This window comes from Euprymna scolopes, chromosome 24 (assembly GCF_053919585.1).
Source record: "Euprymna scolopes isolate OS-2025 chromosome 24, ASM5391958v1, whole genome shotgun sequence".
NCBI classification, from domain to species: Eukaryota; Metazoa; Mollusca; class Cephalopoda; order Sepiida; family Sepiolidae; genus Euprymna; species Euprymna scolopes.
Genome location: NC_136505.1, coordinates 87090872 through 87113749, shown reverse-complemented (window position 1 = coordinate 87113749; position 22878 = coordinate 87090872). Strand labels below are relative to the sequence as shown.

The 22878-nt window shown below is 34.0% G+C and overlaps 1 protein-coding gene across 2 annotated transcripts in view; it reads right to left on the bottom strand.

Moving 5' to 3' along the window:
- LOC145246817 (uncharacterized protein RT0683-like) overlaps positions 1–4482 on the bottom strand; it is a 101846-nt gene extending 97364 nt beyond the window's left edge. The window contains exon 1 of one of the 2 annotated variants that reach the window (XM_080108641.1): positions 4136–4482. In XM_080108641.1, the coding sequence (XP_079964767.1) occupies positions 4136–4149 (14 nt within the window). In that variant the 5' untranslated portion in view covers positions 4150–4482. The remainder of the gene's footprint in view (positions 1–4135) is intronic. The other variant, XM_080108642.1, reaches the window with a different exon arrangement.
- Between the last annotated feature and the right edge of the window lie 18396 nt (positions 4483–22878).

Here is a 22878-nt window from a genome sequence, read left to right as displayed (position 1 = left end):
CAAAATCACCTAATTGATTATACTCACTTATATATCTCACTTTTATCCTACCCTTCCCTTTTTTCTATAGATCTGCATACATGTATCTATATTTTTGTATGTGTAATTTTGTTTATATATCTATGTCTATGTGTATGTATATATGCTTTCATATTTATATGTTTATGTATGTGTGTACCTATATGCATGTATGTGTATATATATATATATATATATATATATGTGTGTGTGTGTGTGTGTGTATATGTATGTGTATGTATATATATATATGTGGATGTGGATATATATGTATGTGTGTTTATATGAATTTTCGTTTGCTTCTGTATACAATGTAGGTACCTGTGTTACATTTGGCATTATACCCGCCTAGTTAATTATACTTATATCTGTATCTATTTATTTGTATACCACCTCTCTCTCTCTCTCTCTCTCTCTCTCTCTCTCTCTCTTATGTATTTGTATGTGTTTGTATATGCATGTGTGTGCATGTATGTATATACAATAGGTATATGTATGTATATATGCATATATATATATATATGTATATATGCACATATATATATATATATGTATATATGCATATATATATATATATATGTATATATGCATATATATATATATATATATATATATATATGTATATATATATATATATATATATATATATATATATATATATATATATATATATATATATATATATATATATATACCACATTTTCCCTTATCTTCATTTCTACTATTATTTTTTTGATTTTTATTATCCTATGATTAGTATCGCTCTCTGTCACTATTATAGATTTTATTATTATATTTAATAAAGTTTTTTTTTATTTAATACTACTACTACTATCACCTATATACATGAACTGAATTTTTATTTTTGCATATTTTTAAGTATAAAACCCATGCCCTAATATTTAATTTAATTTTTTTTATAGACATTTACAGCAAATGCATTTAAATAAGTAAGTCACCTAAATTGAACGTAACTTTTGCATATCTTAAGAAGACGCATCTTAGTTATCCCCCCCCCATCTATCCGAATAAATCCTTAACGCGTGTCATAACCTTGTTTGACATCAAGACAATCGTGAATAACAACCCATCTGTTAGTTTACAGTTTAATAAGGGAAAAGGGAGATATATATTAATATATCTCCCTTTTCCCTTATTAAACTGTAAACTAACCCTCTTCCTCTCTTCACTTATCCCCTCCCCTCTCTGCATCTATCTCTCTCTATCTATTTCTCTGCATACACTAGAAATCCTATCATGTCTGGTTAAAATTTTCTTTTATTCAACCCCCCCATATCCCCCCCCCCCTTTTTCTTCTTTTCTTTAAAATAAATGATGCCGGAGCTAATTCTTTTTTTTTTTTTTTTTTTTTTTGTAATCGTCTTCTTGCAAAAAATCGTAATAACCACTTCTGTTAAAGTCTGACGAAGTTACTGGAAACCGTGGCCTTCGTTATAAAGACGGTCTTGCTGGAAACACATACAACAGATACAACGGTAAATTATTTTTTCTACTATAATAATGATATATATGATATACTAGCAGGGGTGCCCGGCGTTGCTCGGGTGTTTGGAGGTGTATGCTGTGCAAAAAAAGCAAAAGAACAAAAAAAATGGTTAATTTTTTAAAACTTTGACCCCTATTATGACCCCTTAAAATTTATAGTTTCGGGCTCAAATACCTTTATTAAGTTAGATCCAGGCTCAAGGAACCTATATCTAAAATTTCAAGTGTCTAGACCCAAAATTGTCGCAGAAGTTTGGTAGAGTTCTTAAAGGTCAAATCGTTGAAATTTGACCCCTTAACAGCCAAATTTCTGGCTGACACCCGTCACATCGATTTTCCCAAATCTCAGTACCCGGTATTTCAAATTTCGAGTCTATAGACTAAAAATTGACAGAGTTATTGCGTAGGGAAATGTACACAGACAGACACACACACAGACAGACAGACAGACACGTTCACTTTTATAGATATATAGATAATATATATATATATATATATATATATATATATATATATATAAGTCACTATATAAGTCACTACTATAAATAAATATATATATATATATATATAAAGTCACTACTATAAATATATATATATATATATATGATATATATGATAATTAATATATATATATATATATATATATATATGATAAGTCACTATATAAGTCACTACTATAAATATATATATATATATATATATATATATATGATGAAAATAATGGAAATAGTATTCCGACAAAATAAATAATAAAAAATAAATAATGACGAAACGTTGATGAAATAGTATTCCGACAAAATAAATAATAAAAAATAAATAAAGACGAAACGTTGATGAATACATAATACGGTTTTTTCCTTTTTATTTCTCTACACAAACACACACACACGCACACACACACACACACACACACACACACACACACATATATATATATATATATATATATATATATATATATATATATATATCGTTTAAAAATCAACAACAAAAACTACGTAAACAGATAAACGATAAAAAACTAAACAGTAAATTGTCTATGGCATCATTGCGTAATTGGTTAAGGCGCTGGTCTGAAATACGTAAGGTCCGGGGTTAGGGTTAGGGTTAGGGTTCGTATCCTAACAACAGTCAAGCTGTGCTGAAGAGGAGTACAGCTCTGAAACACGCGTGTCCGTAGATTACTGTTTTTAAAAATTATATATATATATATATATATATATATATATATATATATATATATATATATATATATATATATATATATATATAAGTTGTATATGCTCATCTAGAACTGCACAATACCTTAGATAGAGTAATAACTTCAGTGTTTTTTTCTGTTTTGTTTTGCTCGGTGTTGTCCGGGGAAATAAATGTAAGATTACAGTATTTCATTTAGTAAGTTGTATATATTGTTTTGTTTTTATTTTTGTTTTATTATTTTTTTTTTTTTACATATTTTGTTTTGTTATTTTTTTTACATAGGAATCACCACTTGTCAAGGCTTGGAAGCCACTCGAGGATAAGTTAATGATTGTACATGAATTTGTTTACATTGGACTTGAAGACGACCAAATTGTAGTCAGTTGGAAAGCAGCCAAACGGAAGAGAGTTCCACAGGCGTGCAGTTCTAAGAAAGAAGCTTTGTTCATGGAATCTACGTTTAGGTTTAAACACAGATAAAGTGTGGGGGAAATTATTGATCATGGTTTCAGTTAGACGAGTGTTTTTTCGTGAAAGTTTGGCGAGGGGAGATCATAGATTGGAGCTCAGGCGATCACTTGCTATGAAAATAACGATAAAGCAGAGACAGGCTCGCAACGTCTCTTCTGTGGGAAAGAGGTTGCAGGGAAGAGAAAAGGGCATAGGAAAAGAAGAAACCCAGCATTGCTTGGGAATACCCTAAAACAAATATAGGTTACACAATTGTAACGAAGGATGAAGACCTCGACGTTACTCGGTAATATATTAAAATGAATTTAGGTTTCATTATATGAACAACGGAGGGATACAATTAACTCAGTGTCATCCGGGAGTACTGACTTTAAAAATTTAATTCTCAGCTGAATTTCTTTCAGCATCATTATCATCATTATTATTACTATTTTTATTCATTCTCTAGGAATTTTCGTTCAGGCCATCATCAAAGAACACCCTTTGAGAATAACTTGTAGTGTTCCCTCGAGTCTGAGTGACAACAAGTCTCCCTAGATTTCCAATACACTCCACCTCTTTCGATTTGCGAATTTATTTGCATTATCGCAACAACCGTTTACGATTGATTTCTCGTTGGTAGCAGCGATTGGTCCTTATTGGAATTTGAGTGGCAATAAGCCTCCCCAACGTCCCAGTCCTTTTCGCACTCATATTATTATTATTATTATTATTATTATTATTTGTATTTTTTCTCAATAGATTGAAACAAGGGAGAGAGAGGAATTGACAGTGAAAAGAGAAACGTAGGAAAGAAAGGGGAAATAGTAGAAAGGAAAAGAGAGAAAGATAGACAGATGTAGAGATATAAAAGTTTTAATATAAAGGCGTTAGACACACTTTTTAACCTCTTCCATGTTACTTTTTTTGGCCCCGACAATAAAACAATCGTACTCACCGAATCCTTTGCATTGCGTATTTTCTTTAAAATCTCCATTACGTCATAAAGTGGACAATCCAAAGGAAATATTGTTAAATTAAATACGTATTATCATCAGTAGTTTTTTTTTTTTTTTTTTTTTTTTTTTTTTTTTTGCCATGTTGTTGTTGGGGCAGATAATCAGAGAATAGAAGTCCGTTTGTTGTTTTTACAGTAGTTTTTTTTTTTAAATCTCGGAACAGTGAGTTAGGTCACGCGGGATTCACGTTAACATTTCTTGTTCCTTAGAAGCGCCGGTTGAGTTTGAATAAATTAAATACGGTTTATATACGTTTGAAACCGAAAACAACGCATTATTACAAAATAAACAGACATTTTTTTTTTTTGTTTGAAAATTATGTTGAAATTCATAAATATATTTCGAGGCAAAGCCTCATCATCAGTATGTTTTTTTTTGTTTTTTTGTTTTTTTGCCATGTTGTTGCTGGGGGCAGATAATCAGAAATTACGTCATAAAGTGGACAATCCAAAGGAAATATTGTTGCTTTTTATAACTTCGAATATTCCGAGATCAATTTATTTTTGGACTCATGTTCACCCCTTACAAAGCATATCGTCACTTGGGTCCATGTCTAGGAAACAATAACAAGATATTTGTTTATGTCACATTTAAACTTCTGCATATCAATACAGCCAGGGAAGCAGGCAGCAGGAAGGGAATTCCAAAGTCTTACTGTTCAAGGGAAGAAACTATTAGAATAGAAAGCTTTCTGGCATTTAGGGTCATCAACAGTGAAGGAGTGAGATCTTATTGCTAAGCGGGTTTTTCGGGGATATGTACGTCGAGGGGATACAAGTGAAACGAGTTCATCAGTACACATTTTATTAAAATATTTGTAAAACAGGCACAGAGATGTAACATTGCGGCGATGGGACAGGGGCTGGAGCTTAATTGATAAAGTGGGATCGATTAGATTTACAACTCCTTTTTGGGCCCTATCTAAGAGGGAGAGATTAGTGGTAGATGCATCAGCCCAGATGTGGCAAAAATACTCCATGCAAGGGCAAATGGTGGCCTTGTAGAGGTACAGCATACTCCCAGGTGTGGGTAGTCTTCAAGCTCGATAAAGTGAACCCAACTTCTTTGCAATGTCCTCTATGTATTTGTTCCAGTTCATATTGCCCGCAAATGTTAGGCCGAGGAGTTTGAAGATATAATTCTCAGGTAGGGTGTTATTTGTCATAGATATAGGCGGTTGGATAGGCGTCTTGTAATTATTAAAGGAGAGCAGCTTGGTTTTACTAGCATTAAATGTTACCATCCATTTGCGGCCGCATTCCACTATAGTCTATATGTTAGCGGGACAATCAGGACGAGAAACGTAACTAGAGAGTGAGGTGCGAGTTCAAGTTCTATTGACAATTATTTTTATTTTCAATTGATGATGCACTGGTTTTATATAAACAAAAATCTATTGCAATCGAAGTGCGTCCATGCAGAAATTTATGGGGTGTATTAATAACTCTGCTTTTTAAACAGATTGAAGCACATATATTATTCGATAATTTAGCCTAAATTTTGTGGGATGGTAGAGTAGAAATTAGGCCTTGGGTTTACTGTTCAGAAGCTTCGTAACTCTTGTTTTCTTTATTTTGTCCTTTGGTCCTCACATTCCATAAGCGATGTTTCCAACAAAGATGGAAGAATTGCTGTTTTCTGAATCGGAATATATACATATAACACTTATCGTTGACTTGATTTTGACATTGAAGTAAGCTCCTTATGAATTCATCCCTTGTCTGGAGCGATTCCCTCCCAAAAGATAATATAAAAACAAATGGGTGATTATCTTTGACGTTATATTGATTTTTACTTATTCTTTTTAAATATGCATGGACGTAAATGTATATATATATATATATATATATATATATATATATATATATATATATATATATATATATATATATATATTGTCGTTTTATTGTCGCCTTGATTATTTATTTGTAACGCAACTTTAAAAAAACATATTTTCGCGGTTATTTATTTATGTTGGTAGTGTAGAAGAAAATGTATGAATGTTTTTTAAGAAAGGTGTATTAAGAAATGGAGAATAAATTTAAAAAAGAGGAAGTCGGTGGGTAAATCGTCGTTGTAAAATGCTCTTATGGTCGTCAACAGGTTAAAGTAGATTTATTTGTAAGAAAATTGCGTAAAAATAACTTAAACGTAATACGGAAATGAACGATGTAAAAAACAAACAGAAAGTATTAACAATTGTTTATTTGGATAACTTAAACGCGAAAATAAAAAAAAAAGAATTGGGAAGCTGAAAACATACACAGTAAAACAACACGTTTTATTGTCGCGTTGATTATTTAGTATGATATTTTTTTTTTTTTTTTTTTTTTTTTATTCAATTTTCACCCCAAACAAGGCACAGTGCCACTTTGAAGCAGGGGGCTACTATTAGGGAATTAATTAGCGGGGTCATTATGAAGGGAGAAGAGTAGAAAGATGTTTGTTAACATTACACTTGAACTTCTGCATATCATTGCAGTTGGGAAAGCAGAATCCCGGAAGGGAGTTCCAAAGACCCGCAGTTCTGGGGAAGAAACTATTGGAGTAAAAGGCTTTCTTGCACCTAGGGATCTCCACTGTAAAGGGATGAGACTTAGTAGCTTGTCGGGTTTGTCGGGGGTAGTTACGTCGGGGAGGTACAAGTGTTTGCAGTTCGTCAGAGCATTCACCATTAAAGTATTTGTAGAACAGGCAGAGGGATGCAACATCTCGTCGATGGGACAGAGGTTGAAGCCCAGATGACAGTTCAGGACCTATCAGGTTTGCGACTCTTTTTTGAACCCTGTCCAGGAGCGAGAGACAAGCAGCAGATGCACCAGCCCAGATGTGACAACAGTACTCCATACATGGGCGAATGGTTGCCTTATAGAGGTATAGGATACTGGCAGGCGTAAGTAGTTTTCTAGCACGGTAGAGGGAGCCAACCTTCCTTGCAGCAGCCTTGGCAATGCTCTCAATGTATCTATTCCAGTTCATATTCCCTGTAAACGTTAGGCCGAGGAGTTTAAAAGAAGTACTTTCAGGCAATGTGTTCTTGGCCATTGCTATTGGTGGTAGAGAAGGTTTCTTGTAGTTATTGAAGGAAACAAGCTTAGTCTTAGCAGCATTGAATGAGACCAACCATTTTTGTCCCCATTCCACTACGGATTGGAGGTCATCCTCTAGTGTTTCTGCCATTTTCTTGGATATGTGTTCATTTGTTTTCCCCTCATATCTGTTATAGAGAGTGGTGTCATCGGCAAATATACCCATCTCCGAAACAATATTATCAGGGAGGTCGTTTATGAATATCAGGAACAATAGAGGTCCAAGGATAGACCCCTGAGGCACTCCCGCATTTATGTCATATTGTTTGGATGTACGTCCGTCGAGGACAACTTTGATTTTTCTATTACTTAAGAAGGATTTAATTACGTTATGAATTCTTCCAGTGATTCCATATGATCTAATTTTCCTTAGAAGACCATCGTGCCATACCCTGTCAAAAGCCTTAGATATATCAAGGGCCACCGCTCTACCCTCCCCTGTTTTATCCAATGAACGGTATATATATATATCGAGTATATGAAACAGGTCGATGATTATACGTATTATTTGTAATCACGTTTTGCATTTACTTCACATATCTTGAAGCTGTTTATTCAATAAATAAAAGATATTCGCTTTTCTAAGTACGTCCGGTTGTTCGAACGAAACCGGTCTAGTGATTTGTGTTTATTTGTTTACGCTGTTATGGGTTTATGTACGCATGCGCAACCGGAAGTCGTAAACCGAATGTTGGGTTACAATACCCGTTGCAAGGTCATTTGAGTTTTATGATTATATAGATATACATATATATATATATTTATGTATATATATCGATATATATATGTGTGTGTGTGTGTGTGTGTACATCGATATCGAGAAATATATGTTTATGTACGTATGCGCAACCGGAAGTCGTAAACCGGATGTTGGGTTAGAATACCCGTTACAAGGTCATTTGAGTTTTATAATTATATATATATATATATATATATATATATATATATATATATATATATATATATATATATATATATATATATATATATATATATATATAAGGTGTACGCGAAAGTTCTTGCAGAATTTTTTATTTGGATTTTAAAATAAGTTTTCATTACAATATCTTTACTTTATATAGCATTTTAAAGAGCGTTTTGCGCTCTATCTAATCGTTTCAATTACAATCGTTTTAAACAATTTTCAGAACGTTGAATAAAAGATGAAAATAGCAAATGGGAACAATTTTCTCATTTCATTTCAAGCTGGGCCGAAAAGCTGCTGAATCAGCTCGCGATATTAACGAAACGTTTGGACCAGGAACCTCTACTTAACACACAGCACAATAGTGGTTTAAGAAATTTCGTGGCGTCGATGAGAGTATTGGAGATGATGAGCGTAGTGGTCGGTCATTGGATGCTGACAATAATCAATTAAGAACGTTAGTCGAAGCCAATCTACGCACAACTGTTCGCGAACTTGCTTCTGAAATAGACGGAACGTATAACACGATTTCAAACTACTTGAGTGGGATTGGAAAGAAAAAAAAATCTTGATAAATTGGTGTCGCACGAACTGGATGAAAGCTAAAAGCAACGCCGTTATGAAGTATCATCCTACCTTCTTTTACACAAGAATAACCCGTTTCTCGACTGGGTTGTAACTTGCGATGCAAAGTGAGTTCTTTATGACAATCGGCGAAGCTTAGCTCAGTTGCTAGACGCCAATGAAGCTCCACAACATTTGCCGAAGCCACTGTTGCACCAAAAGAAGGCCACGCTGACTATTTGGTAGTCTATGACCGGTCTCATCGTTTACAGTTTTTTATAATGCAGGAAAAACTATTACAGCGGTGAAGTACGGTCAACAAATGGATGAAATGCATCAGAAACGTCGACAACAACACCCAGCAATGGCCAATAGAAAAAACCCAACTCTCCTCCACGACGATACCTGACCGCACGTTGCTAAACCGATCCGACAGAACTTAAATGGATTAGCTTACGAAACTCTGCCTCATCCACCATACTCTCCAGACCTCTCACCTACCTACTAATACTTTTTCAAGCATTTCAATAACTTTCTGCATGAGAAATATTTCAAAATCTAAGCGATATCAAAAACGCCGTCAACGACTTCATCGCCACGAAATCGCAATATTTTTACGTTACTGACATAAATATTTTCTTGTCAACCTGATATACATACATATATATATATATATATATATATATATATATATATATATATATATAATTTAAAGGTGATTAGAACAATAGTCTAAAGAGCTGAGTGTATTTCAATGTTACAGTGAAATTACGAGTTTAATTAAAATACAGGAAAGAGAAAGTGCTCGTTGCAATTTAGATATATAATAAGCTCGATAGGTAAATATCCTAGAGCTAATTCAATATTAAGTAATGTGATTAATAATTAAAAATTTAAAAATCAAATTATAATTAAATTAAAAATCCGTTTCATAAGAAGGAACAACAGCAAAATCAATTATCTGTACGATCGTTTCGGAAAACAATGCTTTTTATTGTGGTAGACATCAAGTTACGTACAATAATTACATATAGTTTTTTAATAAGCAAGGTCTCCTCGTCAGCAAATTTTGAAGGGTTTTTATTAAATTTAAAAGACACCATAAATAAATCTAGCATTAAAAGTAAGGCAGATGTATAGACTTAGACGTGGTAGTCTCAATTTCATTTGGATTTGGCTCGGATGACTGTTCTGGCGTTCTACGTTGAACTATTATGTGCCTCATATAAAAAGAAAAAGAAAGAGATAAAGAAGCAACTCTCTAAATAATTCTCCCCATCACTGGACCCTCCCTTTGGCCGGCCCATGAACAATCTATTATTGACTCCTAGAAAAAAAAAGTAGTGAAAAGAGACAATCTTTATTTTCTTGAAATTTCTCATTATAACCCCCCCCCCTGGAACATTACTTACGCACGTCATTGATTTCCATTTGAAAAAGAAAAGGAAGGAAAAGAGAATAAGAGACGATATTCTTTGAACAGTTATAAGTATCACATATCCCCCCTTTCTTTCTCCCATAACATTGTCTGCGTGATTTTATTTGGTGTTTGAATTATTATCTTGTTGCCCTGTTTTGTTTTCCGTTATTTTCTCTCCAGCCTTGTTTTATAAATAAATTGTCATGTTTATAACACTTATATAAATGTCGCCGTGTTCCTCATCATTTTTCGTTGCCTTGCATTTGTTAACGTGAATGTCACCGAAGTATTCCACAACAATATCACTGATCCGAACTTGGACAGGTGCTATCTCAGCTGAATAACTTTCAGCCGGCACCCTATATTTATTTTTTTCAAGATGCGCTCTCGGTGTTGGAATCTTCTTAGGAGACCCCTACCTGAGGGTACCGTCACAATACGGAATTTCAGACAACCATTTATCAAATTTGGAAATTTCGAATTTCAAATGGAACCCTTTGTCGAATTTGGAAATTTATACGGAATTTCAAATGGAACCATTTATCGAATTTGGAAATTTATACAGAATTTCGAACTGAACCATTTGTTGGATTTGAAAATTTCAGACAACCATTTATCGAATTTGGAAATTTCGAATTTCGAATTTCGAATGGAACCATTTGTTTACCTCATACACATTGCATATTCTCGTTCCGTTTGAAGTCTTTAGTAATTTGCAATTGTATTCTTCGTATCATATCACCTGCACTGAAGATTGAACCTTCGACCTCAAGAAAAGTGTCACTCACAACTAAACATACCTAGTACTTTACTCGTCACACTCTGCATCATTGTGGACAAGTCTAATATGAATTTTGGGGCCCTTATGCCTACTCTTGTTTTTAGAAATTTTACAAATTACAACCCATCACTACTTCTTATTACAGATTGCTGAGTTTTCCATCTTTATTTGTGTGTCTAGTTACAAGCGGAATTTCCATGAACAGAGTTTCTTTCCATGCTATGAAAGAACTTTTCAGCTGATTACAACATGACTGCCTTCAGATCCAATATCACAAAATATTATAAACCTTCCCCATGAACATGGGTTAAGAGAATTAATGATGAAGCGTTGTTCATTCCATTAATTATTTTTAATCCTTCCAGAATATTCTTCATCGTTAAATACATAATCCATCTTATTAACCATTATCCTCGAATGGATTTTCGCCTTTATAAATTATGAGCTGTTTGTAGAAGAACAAAAATTGAAAGTGATGAACAATGATGAAAAAAAAAATGAGAGAAACAATGCTTGTACGAATTGGTCAAAATGCATCAAGATTAAACCAGGATAAACAGAGGAAGACCCCCTGAACCCTAACTCGAACCCTAACTCGAACCCTAACCCTAACTCTAACCCCCTGAACCCTAACTCTAACCCTGACTCTAACCCTAACCTAACTCTCACCCTAACTCTAACTCTAACTTAATCCATGTCTGCCCCTCACCCAATCCTCACTCTTTTAATGGCCTTGTGCCCAATTTGTAAATATACTTTACATTATATTTGCAAATAAATAACTCAACGTGTAGTATGTTCTGTTTTTCAACTTAGGAAGAAAAATCGTTCTCGACTAAGGCAATTTTTATTTCTGTTCTATCCAGAATACTCATTTTTGGGTGCGTGGAATACCGCCCCCCCCCCCCCCCGCATGAAAAACGTAAATTGTATCAAACTTTTCCCTTGTTGGGAGGCAAGTAAAATAGGGACCAAAGCAAAATGGGATCTTTTATAGAAATGTCCCACTGAAACAAAATGCTTTCCTTCCCTGCAAAAAAAAAAAAAAAATTTATATTATTCTAAAAAAAGCGCTTTATTACTTATTCAAGTCGTGTAATTGCATTAAAAGATCGTTCCCTTTATATTTCTGTTGCCATATAAACTCATACAGATGACTGTCCACTATTTCACGATGCATTCCACAGTAGCATTTATTCTGCATTTTGTACAGTGAAATCGATCTCAACGTAAAGACCCGAACCCTAACCTAACCCCAAGCCTAACCTAACTCTAACCCTTACCCTAAACTAAATTTAACGATTCATGTCTAAGCAGGACTCACTAAATAGATTACTTTGTGCATGACTGTTGGGACATTTTTCTATTGGTAACAGGGCTCTTCTTCAAAAGAGAAGCTCTTTGTAGGGAGCTGGATATGCTCTGAATTTAAATCAACCTTCAGTTACATACAGTCCTCGTGGGGGGGGGGGTCGTGGTGAATAGGGAATCTATGATTGTTTTGATCTTTATGTCTTATTTTGTTATTTTTTGCTTCTTTTTGCTTGTTTGATTATTCTAATCCAAAACCTGAAGGAGATAATTCTTGGGAAGATGATCCTGCTAAAATTATTACTCATTTAAGACAACTGAATCGATTCAAGTCGTTGTGTATTTGCATAAAAAAGATTGATTCCCTTATATTTCTGGTGCCACAAAACTCAAACAGATATCTGTCCATTATTCGATCATGCGTTCCACATTCTGCATTTTGTATAGCAAGGAATTTAGGTTTTATTAATCTAATATATAAACGGCTGTCTGTCTGTCTCCATATTTTCAAATTCTATCTCCTCTGAAACTCAAAGTCGCAGAGCAGCACTAGGGGCCTCAAATGATTGGATTTTTTACAGGCCGTTCTTTTATGGGTCTTTAGCCGGTTCAAATAATTTTAGAGGGGTTTTAGCATGGTCAAAATTGTAAAAAATATTAAACATTTTGTACATTCATCTTAGTTTATTTTTACTTTTTAATTACTTTATATGCGTGTCATGTTAGTACAGTGGTAACGTCACCAACTTTGAATGTTACAGTTTCGGTTTTGATTCTAGCTGATGGTACCTAAATAATTTTTTTTACTTTTGAAATCACGACTCTATAATAATATCTATGAAATCTGGATAAATTAAAAGATCATATTTAAGCATATTTTACGCCCGGACAAAGCCGCCCCTCCTCCGCTAGTCTCAATAAATAATAATTTAAACCCTAACCGGATGTTTTTCACAGTGGCATTTATTCAACAGTTTATATGTAAAAAAAATGTGCGTTTCATTGATATTAATGTAGATATCTGAACCCTCATCCTAACCCTAAACTCTAATTCAAGACATTTTGTGAGTCCTGTTTAGACAGGACTCACAAAATTGGTGTAAGTTGTGTGCGTGCATTGCTCATGATTAATGAAGATATTTATTTCCTTGCCATGGCAAGAATATGTGACACAAAGGTCAGAAATTAGGATTGAAGAGCCAATGCCTGGAGAAAGAGTACTCTGGCTTTCAAAAACTGCCTTGGTGGTTTCGTCTGCATAAAATAACTCCTTCTAAAAGAGAGAAAGCAAATCCTGAAGGGTGGGCTTCCCAGAATTGCACAGAAACAGCAACATACAGCCGGCAAGGGGAAAAAGGGTCATTTCAGAAATGGTCTAGACTCCATTGACTTTGGTGCCGAAGGGGGAGAAAAAAACTGATTTTATGCTCACGATTAATGAAGGTATATTATTTTTTCAAAACTAATTTCTCGTTTGCAGTGGGGCTTTTCTACAAAAGATTTAAAAAGTGTAAGATAAAAAAAACTCTCAAATATTAAGATTAATTGAAAAAAAAAACAAACTTAAAGTGAGGCAGACGGACAAAGTCCCTTAGAGTAATTTGAGGTCATATCTGACAGAAATTGATTATTTTTTTTAATGGATTGCCTCATTATCCTCATCCGTAATCCCATCTGAAATGTTGCTATGGTTATTTTTCAAGTGCTACCTCTCATATCAGCTTCTTGTAAATCTCTCATCAGCAAAAATTATTATTAGATTTATTTTTTTGGTCAGCAATAATAATCTGCAAGGATTGATATTTTTGTAATGGTCCACTAGTCTATTATTCCTTTTGTCTGATATTCCTTTAGCCGTTATTTTGCTAGTCCAATGGCGTGCAAAGGTTTGGTGATGCTTGTGGCTAACTCTTTAATTGCATGCCCCAAAGACTCAAGTATAAGTCCTAGTACAAGGAATTTGTCCATGCATGGAGTGTTGTTGCCACATCTAGGTTAGTGCATCTATCACTTTTCGACAAGGTTCAAAATAGTCTCAAATCTAATAGATCCCACATCAAACTGCAATTTCTCTCATATCACTGCAATGTTGCATCCCTGTGCCTGTTCTTTTGAGTGATTTAATGCAATGTGCTCTGATGAACTCATAGCACTTGTGCCCTTTTGATATAAATACATCTGACTAATTCGACAAACAGCAAAATCCCACTCCTTCACTGTTGAAGTGACTAGATGCCGGAAAGCCTTCAACAATAACAGTTCCTTCTTTCAAACCATTAGATTTTGAAATTCCCTCCTTGTTTACTGCTTCCCTGCTTACTGTACTAACCAACAAAAGTTTACATGTAATGTAAACAAATATCTTGCTGCTCAACTACCCATAGTCCCCTATTAGACATGATCACAAATAGTAGCCCTTTACCTCCAAGTGGCAATATACGTCGTTTGGGATGACAAAGAGTAAAATAAAAATTTACGAGAAAGGGGCATAGTTTGAATGTGAGTATGGCTCCACTTCCAATTTCTGGAAGTTCCTATTTACTTTGCTTCCCCACGGGACAGAGTTTAAACACCAGGGTCGTTTTTTTTATGTGGAGAAAAGAAACAAAAATTTAAAATTGTCTCAGTCGTGAAGGATTTCTCTTCCACTGAGAGAGAACAAGAAATTGAAGTGTAGCATCTGAAGAACAAACACTACACTTTGATCTTGGCCTCTTGCGATTTATGAAAGTTACATCACCAAATGTCACGTCACCAGGTCATGTCACAAAATTCCCTAGAAGCCATTAGGCTCGGCACTACATGTGGTCCAATGTCACAAAGACCGCATGTGTTCTGCCTGTGTTTAAAAGATTCATAGAACTTTGAATGTCAACACAACTCAGTTGGGAACTTGGGTAAGTAGTACGTTCTGTCGGCAACCTCAAATTATGGAAAACTCACCGTAAATATTAACATACAGTAGCGTCCAAAACTAAGGGACTAAATTTTAAAACCTAATATTTGTTAGAAATAACAACTGTGAAAAGCTGAAATTTTGACAACTAATAGTTGTTATCATCCATAATAACATACTAATATTTTAATCTATTGCAAAGGATAGAAAAAGAATTATAACAATTATTTATTTATTTTCAAAATAGGAACGTCCAAAAGTAAGGGACAAAATTGAGAAAAACAATGTAAACAGTATGCTATATCCAATTTTTTGATTTTCTCTAAAAAATAAGTCATACTTAGTCATTTGTAAACGTTGCATCAGCCGGCACTATGATGAAACATCAAAAACTTGATTACTCTGTGAGACAAGCTATTGTGAAGCTACACAAGGAAAAGCACACCATTAGAGAGGTTTCAGAGAAAGTGAAACGTTCCAAGAGTGTTGTAGGCAGGGTTGTTAAATCCTACAATGATAATGGCAAAATAGTTAGTGCTTTTAAAACCGGCAAACCCCGCAAAACTTCAGCAAGAGAAGATCGAATAATGCAGCGTATGTTATTAAAGGACCGTTTTAAGTCTTGCCCAGAAATTAAAAGGGTTATGAATAGTACCTCATGTGTTAATGTGTCAAGACAGACTGTTTCTAGACAACTGCAAGAAATAGCGCTGTTTAATCGAATCCCAGGGAAGAAACCACTTGTTGGTTCGAAGAATGATAAGAGGAGATTAGAGTTTGCAAACAGGTATGTAATTTGGACATATGGAAATTGGGCAAAAGTATTTTTCAATGATGAAAGCAAGTTTAATTTATTTGAAAATGATGGAAAAAAACAATGTAAAGAGATGTATTGGTGAAAGATTAAGTGCAAAGTGTACTAAGAAAACTGTCAAATGTCATTCCAAATGGTATTTGGGATATTTTCTAGCCAAGGTACAACGCCTCTTGTCCGGTTTCAAACTCGTGTAAACGTGCAAATCTATAAAAACATTGTTCAAGATCATGTTGTGCCAATCATATAGAATTCAGGTTTCCATAGAGCTACCTTCATGCAAGCTAATGCCCCATGTCACAAGGCAAAGGCGGTAATGAGTTACCTAAGCGAGCAAGATTTCGAAATTATGTATTGGCCACCGCAAAGTCCTGACTTAAATCCAATACAAAATCTTTGGAAGACCTTAGAAGTGAAAGTTATGGAAAAAATCCCATTAACACGGAGGATTTGTGAATGAAGCTTCAAGAAGAATGGTCTAAAATTAGTATCGAGGATTGTCAAGAACTGATTCGTTCTTGTAGTCGAAGATGTGCAGCTGTCATTGAGAGCAAGGGTTCATTTACTAAATATTGATTGTACCTGTATTTTTATTGTTTTTTGGCTATTGACATTGTTTTTCTCAATTTTGTCCCTTACTTTTGGACGTTCCTATTTTGAAAATAAATAAATAATTGTTATAATTCTTTTTCTATCCTTTGTAAATGATTCAAATTTTAGCGTGGATGATAACGACTACCAGTTGTCAAAATTTCAGCTTTACACAGTTGTTATTTCTAGCAAATATTAGGTTTTAAAATTTAGTCCCTTAGTTTTGGACGCTACTGTAAATTTGGTGTGAACCAATAATAAAAGCACAAAGTTGTGTTGATCTTATATCATTAGATTTTTTGGATTTATGTTGAGTGCTATCATCGCAACATTTCAGCTGATGTAACCTCCGACCTTCTTCAGGTATATCTTGTCGAACTTAAGAAATAAACAAAAAACCCTTGGATCTAAATTTAGATATATAAGATTAACGTCTAAAAATAAGAGAAGATAAGAAATTAGATCTGTTTGATTTAAAAGATTTTAGGGATCAAATGGTGCGATCGAATTACCAACCAAGTCAGATATCGCACTAAACAGCAGGTGGTATCGTCAATAATCTGCAAACGACGTCTAGGCTGGCTCAAATGTATCCTTTGATTAAGTCCAGAGAGAATTCGTAATCAAGTGTTCCAATGGAACCCTTGATGGAAAAGAAAGGAAAGGAAAAACAAAAATGAACTGGAAACAGACAATCGTAAGAGATTTGATTGAAACAGGAAGAAACTGGAGGTGTTGTGTACTAATGTGCATATAAACGTTTATAACTTAATTTATTCAAGTTCACAGTTACAGCACATCAACAAAGTTATGGGGTTTATTATTATGTTCTTACATAAGAAACGACTTCTACAATATTTGAACCGAATGTTGTGTTCATTACAATAAAACCAAACATACTTTCCTTTTTTATCTCGTTCTCGTCTCTCTCGGCTGTCCTTGAGCTGCCTGTGTCCTGACGTTGCTCGCCTCTGAAAACAAAAAATTCTCAACACATAATAACGGACACACGCCTCTGTTTTTCTGGACAAGTGAGTTTTACTGCATCATTGCTTTTACCACGGTCAAAGTCATGTTTCCATTTTCTTGCTACCTTAGATGGAGGGTGTTTTTCTTGCTACCTTAGACGGAGGGTGGGATTTTCTTGCCTGCCATGTGCTTCTTCTCATCGTCCCCAACGAGAACGCTACCCGATCCATCTTTTCTAGCAATCATAAACAGACTTTTTCAATGTGTCACCCAATATCAGACTCTCTCAGATCTCATTAAAATGATTCTCAAACCCCATTTCACAAACGGTTTTGTGACGTCGCAATCTGATGACATCGCACCATGTCAACGACTGCTCGGCCTGTTCGACCCATTTCTCTAATATTGTTAGGATATTTTTATTAAACAAAGCAACCTACAGCTATACTCGCAGAATAATTTCTAATCCAAAATAATGAGCCCCAACCCTCACTTCTATATATTGTACTGGCCACAACTGTCAGTCTATGTTGAACCTATTATACAACAGAGAGACGCTGTAGATCTGTTTTTGGATTAGAAACGATTGCATACAGGAATTTCTAAGTTTAAGTTTCCATTCTGCTAGATCTACAGCAGATGTGCTTAATCATAGGATTAGCAAATCTCTCGACGGAGGCAACCTTTCTAGGGCAATTGCTCTTGACATATCTAAGGCCTTTGATAGGGTATGGCATAAAGGTTTACTTCACAAGATCTCTAGCTATGGTATAGCTGGAAATGTCTTCTCAATTATTAAATCATTTCTTTCTGATAGGTTCATAAGATTAGTAGTTGAGGGGCAAAAATCAGAAGCTCACAGTATTAATGCTGGAGTCCCTCAGGGGTCCATCCTGGGCCCAACTCTTTTCCTGATCTACATTAATGATCTTCCAAATCACATCCTTACATCATTTGTAGACATTTATGCTGACGACACTACCATTTATGGTAGCACATCTAAGACAGTAAACGACCAAGTTCTCTCCGATTCTCTCTCCTCTGATCTTGAGCACGTAGTACAATGGGGAAAGGAGTGGCTGGTTACTTTTAATGCATCTAAAACCAAGCTTCTCTCTTTACATCATCAACATTCTGATCCACATCTGGCATCAATTGAAATGAATGGCTCTCGTCTTCAGGAGGCCTCAAGTTTTGACAAGCTTCTGGGCTTGACCATTACTCCTGATCTTAAATGGAACACGTACATCAAATCTGTTGCCAAGGCCGCTGGAAAAATGGTGGGATCTTTCTATCGATCCGGTAGATATCTCACTGCTGATGCAATTCTCTATCTATATAAGAGCCAGGTACGTCCAAGGATGGAATACTGTTGCCACATCTGGGCAGGAGCTGCTAGAAAGGACTTGTCCTGCCTTGATAGAGTTCAAAATAGCCTCATAGGAGATGTCCTTTTCTCTTTCCTGCAACCTTTATCTCACAGAAGAGATGTTGCGAGTTTGTCTCTGATGTATCGTTATTTTCATGGAAAGTGTTCGCCTGAGCTTCAGTCTATGGTCTCCCCCCCACCAAACTTTCACAAGAAACACTCGTTTAGCTGAAAACACTATCAATAATCCCCCCCACTCTTTATCTGTGCCTAAACCTAAACGTAGATCTCATGAACAAAGCTTCTTTCTTAGAACTGCACGCCTGTGGAATTGTCTTCCGTTTTCCTGCTTTCCGTCTGACTACAATATAGCTCTGTTCAAGTCTAACGTAAATAAGTTCTTGAAGAGCCGTTCCATATAAGTTATCAAATTTACCGAATTCTCATTACTAATGATTACTATATTGTCCAATTTCTACTATACACTCTTTAACCCTTATCCTTGAGTGGCCTCCTGACCTTGATAATGTGGTGATGCCTGTGTAAAAAAAAAAGTAAGTAACATGCTCTCATTTCGTCAGCCATGACAAGGTAGAAGTCTTAAGTAATTCACAATTGTATTCTTAATATCGCTTCCACTGAGGATTGTATTTTCAAACTATAGAAGAGTGTCACCTAGAATAGGTTGTTACTTAGAATTTATATCCGTTATTCCACAGTTGGAATTCATTACAGATTCCCAAGTTTGTGAAGATGAATCGGAAAAAGTTACACCGGCAAAAACATTTTGAGAATAAAACATCCAAGATGAGAAGAGTAGTCCGAATAATCCAAATTATCAATCTTCATGTCAAAAATTCCAAAATATAAATTTCAATTACTAACCTTGAACATGTCCTCTAATATAAAAAAAACAAAAACAAAGAACAAAACAAAACAAAAAACAAACAACAAAAAAAAAAAACTCCATGGGGGAAAATATGTTTGTACAATATGCTAAGCACATAAATTCTTTACCTTCTTAACCTCACGTGTATCTTGTCTACAATGTTTTACGGACATACTGAATTACGTGATAAAACAACAAAAAAATAAATATAAAAAAATATATAAGTCACTCTTTCTTTAAATGTTTCCAGAGGCATTAAAATATTCGAGTGGTTGAATCAACATAGAGTGAGAGGAGTGAAACAAATGCATTGCTAAGTGAGAGATGAGTGGTTTGTTTAATTAAAAATTACACCTCATTAGAATAATTAAAATTGCTAATGCTCCTACAATTATTACTATTATTTGTACTCACTAGGAGTTCTCATACAGCGCATCATCACAAATTACTCACCGACAATAACCAGTGGTGTTCCCTGGAGTCTTGGTATCTCCTCAAATTTCTAGTTCTGTCTACCTCTCTCGATAATATTTGTTAATGCATTAACGCAACAGCTGTTTACCATTGACTTCTCGATGGCAACGACCACTAGCCTTCACTGGAATTTAAGTAGCAACAAGTCTGCACAAGGTCCTAATTCTTTTGCACTCATCCAGTGGAGGTTTGGTTAGTGCTTTCTCTCTTTGGTCTTTTCGTCTTCTTTGAGCCTTTGCGACTATTTGGTGTAGCCCCAATTGATGCCGACACTACAATGTTTTTTTTTTTGTGGCGAGGTTGAGGTTATTATTATTATTATTATTATTATTATTATTATTATTATTATTATTACATAGAAGTTTTATGATTTTTCTATTATCCTTATAAAAAAGTAAATGTATATTATGTTACCATCTAATTTGCGTACGTGTGTGATGTGCACTGCTGACAAAGCTAGCAAAAGAGAATCTCTCATTCTCTAAATTCTTACAGACATATCGAAATAATAAAAGGTGGTTGTATTAAAAGAGAGTGAGAGAAATACATAAGTAAAAAAGGCATTGCTGAGAAATAAACAAGTAAGAAATGCATAGCAATAAAATACATCGCTAAGAAATAAATCACTAAGAAATACATAGCTGAAGAAATACATAGCTAATAAATACATAGCTAAGAAATGCATACCTAAGAAATACATAGCTGAGAAATACATAGCTGAAGAAATACATAGCTGAAGAAATACATAGCTAATAAATACATAGCTAAGAAATGCATACCTAAGAAATACATAGCAGAGAAATACATAACAAAGAAATACATGCATATGAAACAAATAGCTTAGAAATACATCATTAAGAAATACATAACTAAAAAATACATCACTAAGTAACACAGAGCAGAGAAAAATAGCTAAGAAATACATACCTTAAACATATATAGCTAGGAAATACATAGCTAAGAAATACATAGCTAACAAATATATAGCTTAGAAATACAAAGGTGAGAAATACATAGAAAAGAAATACATAGCAAAGAAATAAATAGCTAAGAAATAAATAGCTAAGAAATAAATAGCTAAGAAATACATAGCTAAGAAATACATAGCTAAGAAATACACAGCTAAGAAATTCATAGCAAAGAAATACACAGCTGAGAAAGATATAGCAAAAAAATGCACAACTAGGAAATATAAAGCTAAGAAATGAATAGCTAAGAAATACTAAGACATGCGTAGCTAAAAAACAGCAGAGCTGATAAAAATTATAACTACATAGCTAAGAAATACATAGCTAAAAATACATAGCTAAAAATACATAGCTAAAAATACATAGCTAAAGAATGCATACCTAAGAAATACACAGCTGAGAAATATATTGATTAGAAATACATAACTGATAAATACATAGCTTAGAAATGCATAGCTGAGAAATAAATACCTAAGAAATACATAGCTAAAAAATACATAGCTGAGAAGTACATAGCTAAGAAATGCATACCATAGAAATACATAGCTAAGAAATAAATAGCTAAGAAATACATACATAAGAAATACATAGCTAAGAAATAAATAGCTAAGAAATACATATATAAGAAGTACATATATAAGAAATATATAGCTAATAAATAAATACATGAGAAATACATAGCTAAAAATTACATAGCTTAGAAGTACATAGCTTAGAAATACATAGCTAGGAACTGAATAGCAAAGAAATACATAGCTAAGAAATACATAGATCGGAAATATATAGCTAAGAAATACATAGTTAAGAAATGCATAGCTGAGAAATGCATACCTAAGAAATACAACGCTAAGAAATGCGTAGCTAAGAAATGCATACCCGAGAAATATATAGCGAAGAAATACATAGCTGAGAAATGTATAGATAAGAAATATATAGCTAAAAACTACACAGCTCAGAATTACATATATGAGAAATATATAGCTAAGAAGTACATGCTAAGAAATACAAAGCCGAGAAATACACCGTAAAGAAATACAAATCAATAAAATACATTGCTGAGAAAAGCATACATAAAAAGTATATAGTTGACAAATACATAGCTAAGAAATATATCGCTAAGAGATACATAACTAAGAAATACATAACTAACAAATACATAACTCAGAAATACATAGCTAAGAAATGCATAGCTAAGAAATACATAACCAAGAAATACATAGCTAAGAAATGCATACCTTAGAAATATATAGCTAAGAAATACATAGCAAAAATACACATAGCTCAGAAATGCATATCTGAGAAATATCTAGCAAAGAAATACATAGCTATGAAACACATAGCTAAGAAATACATAACAAAAAAATGCATACCTAAGAAATACATCGCTTAGAAATAAATACTAAAAATGCGTACCTAATAAATATATACCTAAGAACTACATAGCTTAGAAATGCATAGCTAAGAAATGAATAGCTAAGAAATACATAACAAAAAAATGCATACCTAAGAAATACATCGCTTAGAAATACATACTACAAATGCGTACCTAATAAATATATATCTAAGAACTACATAGCTTAGAAATGCATAGCTAAGAAATGCATAGCTTAGAAATGCATAGC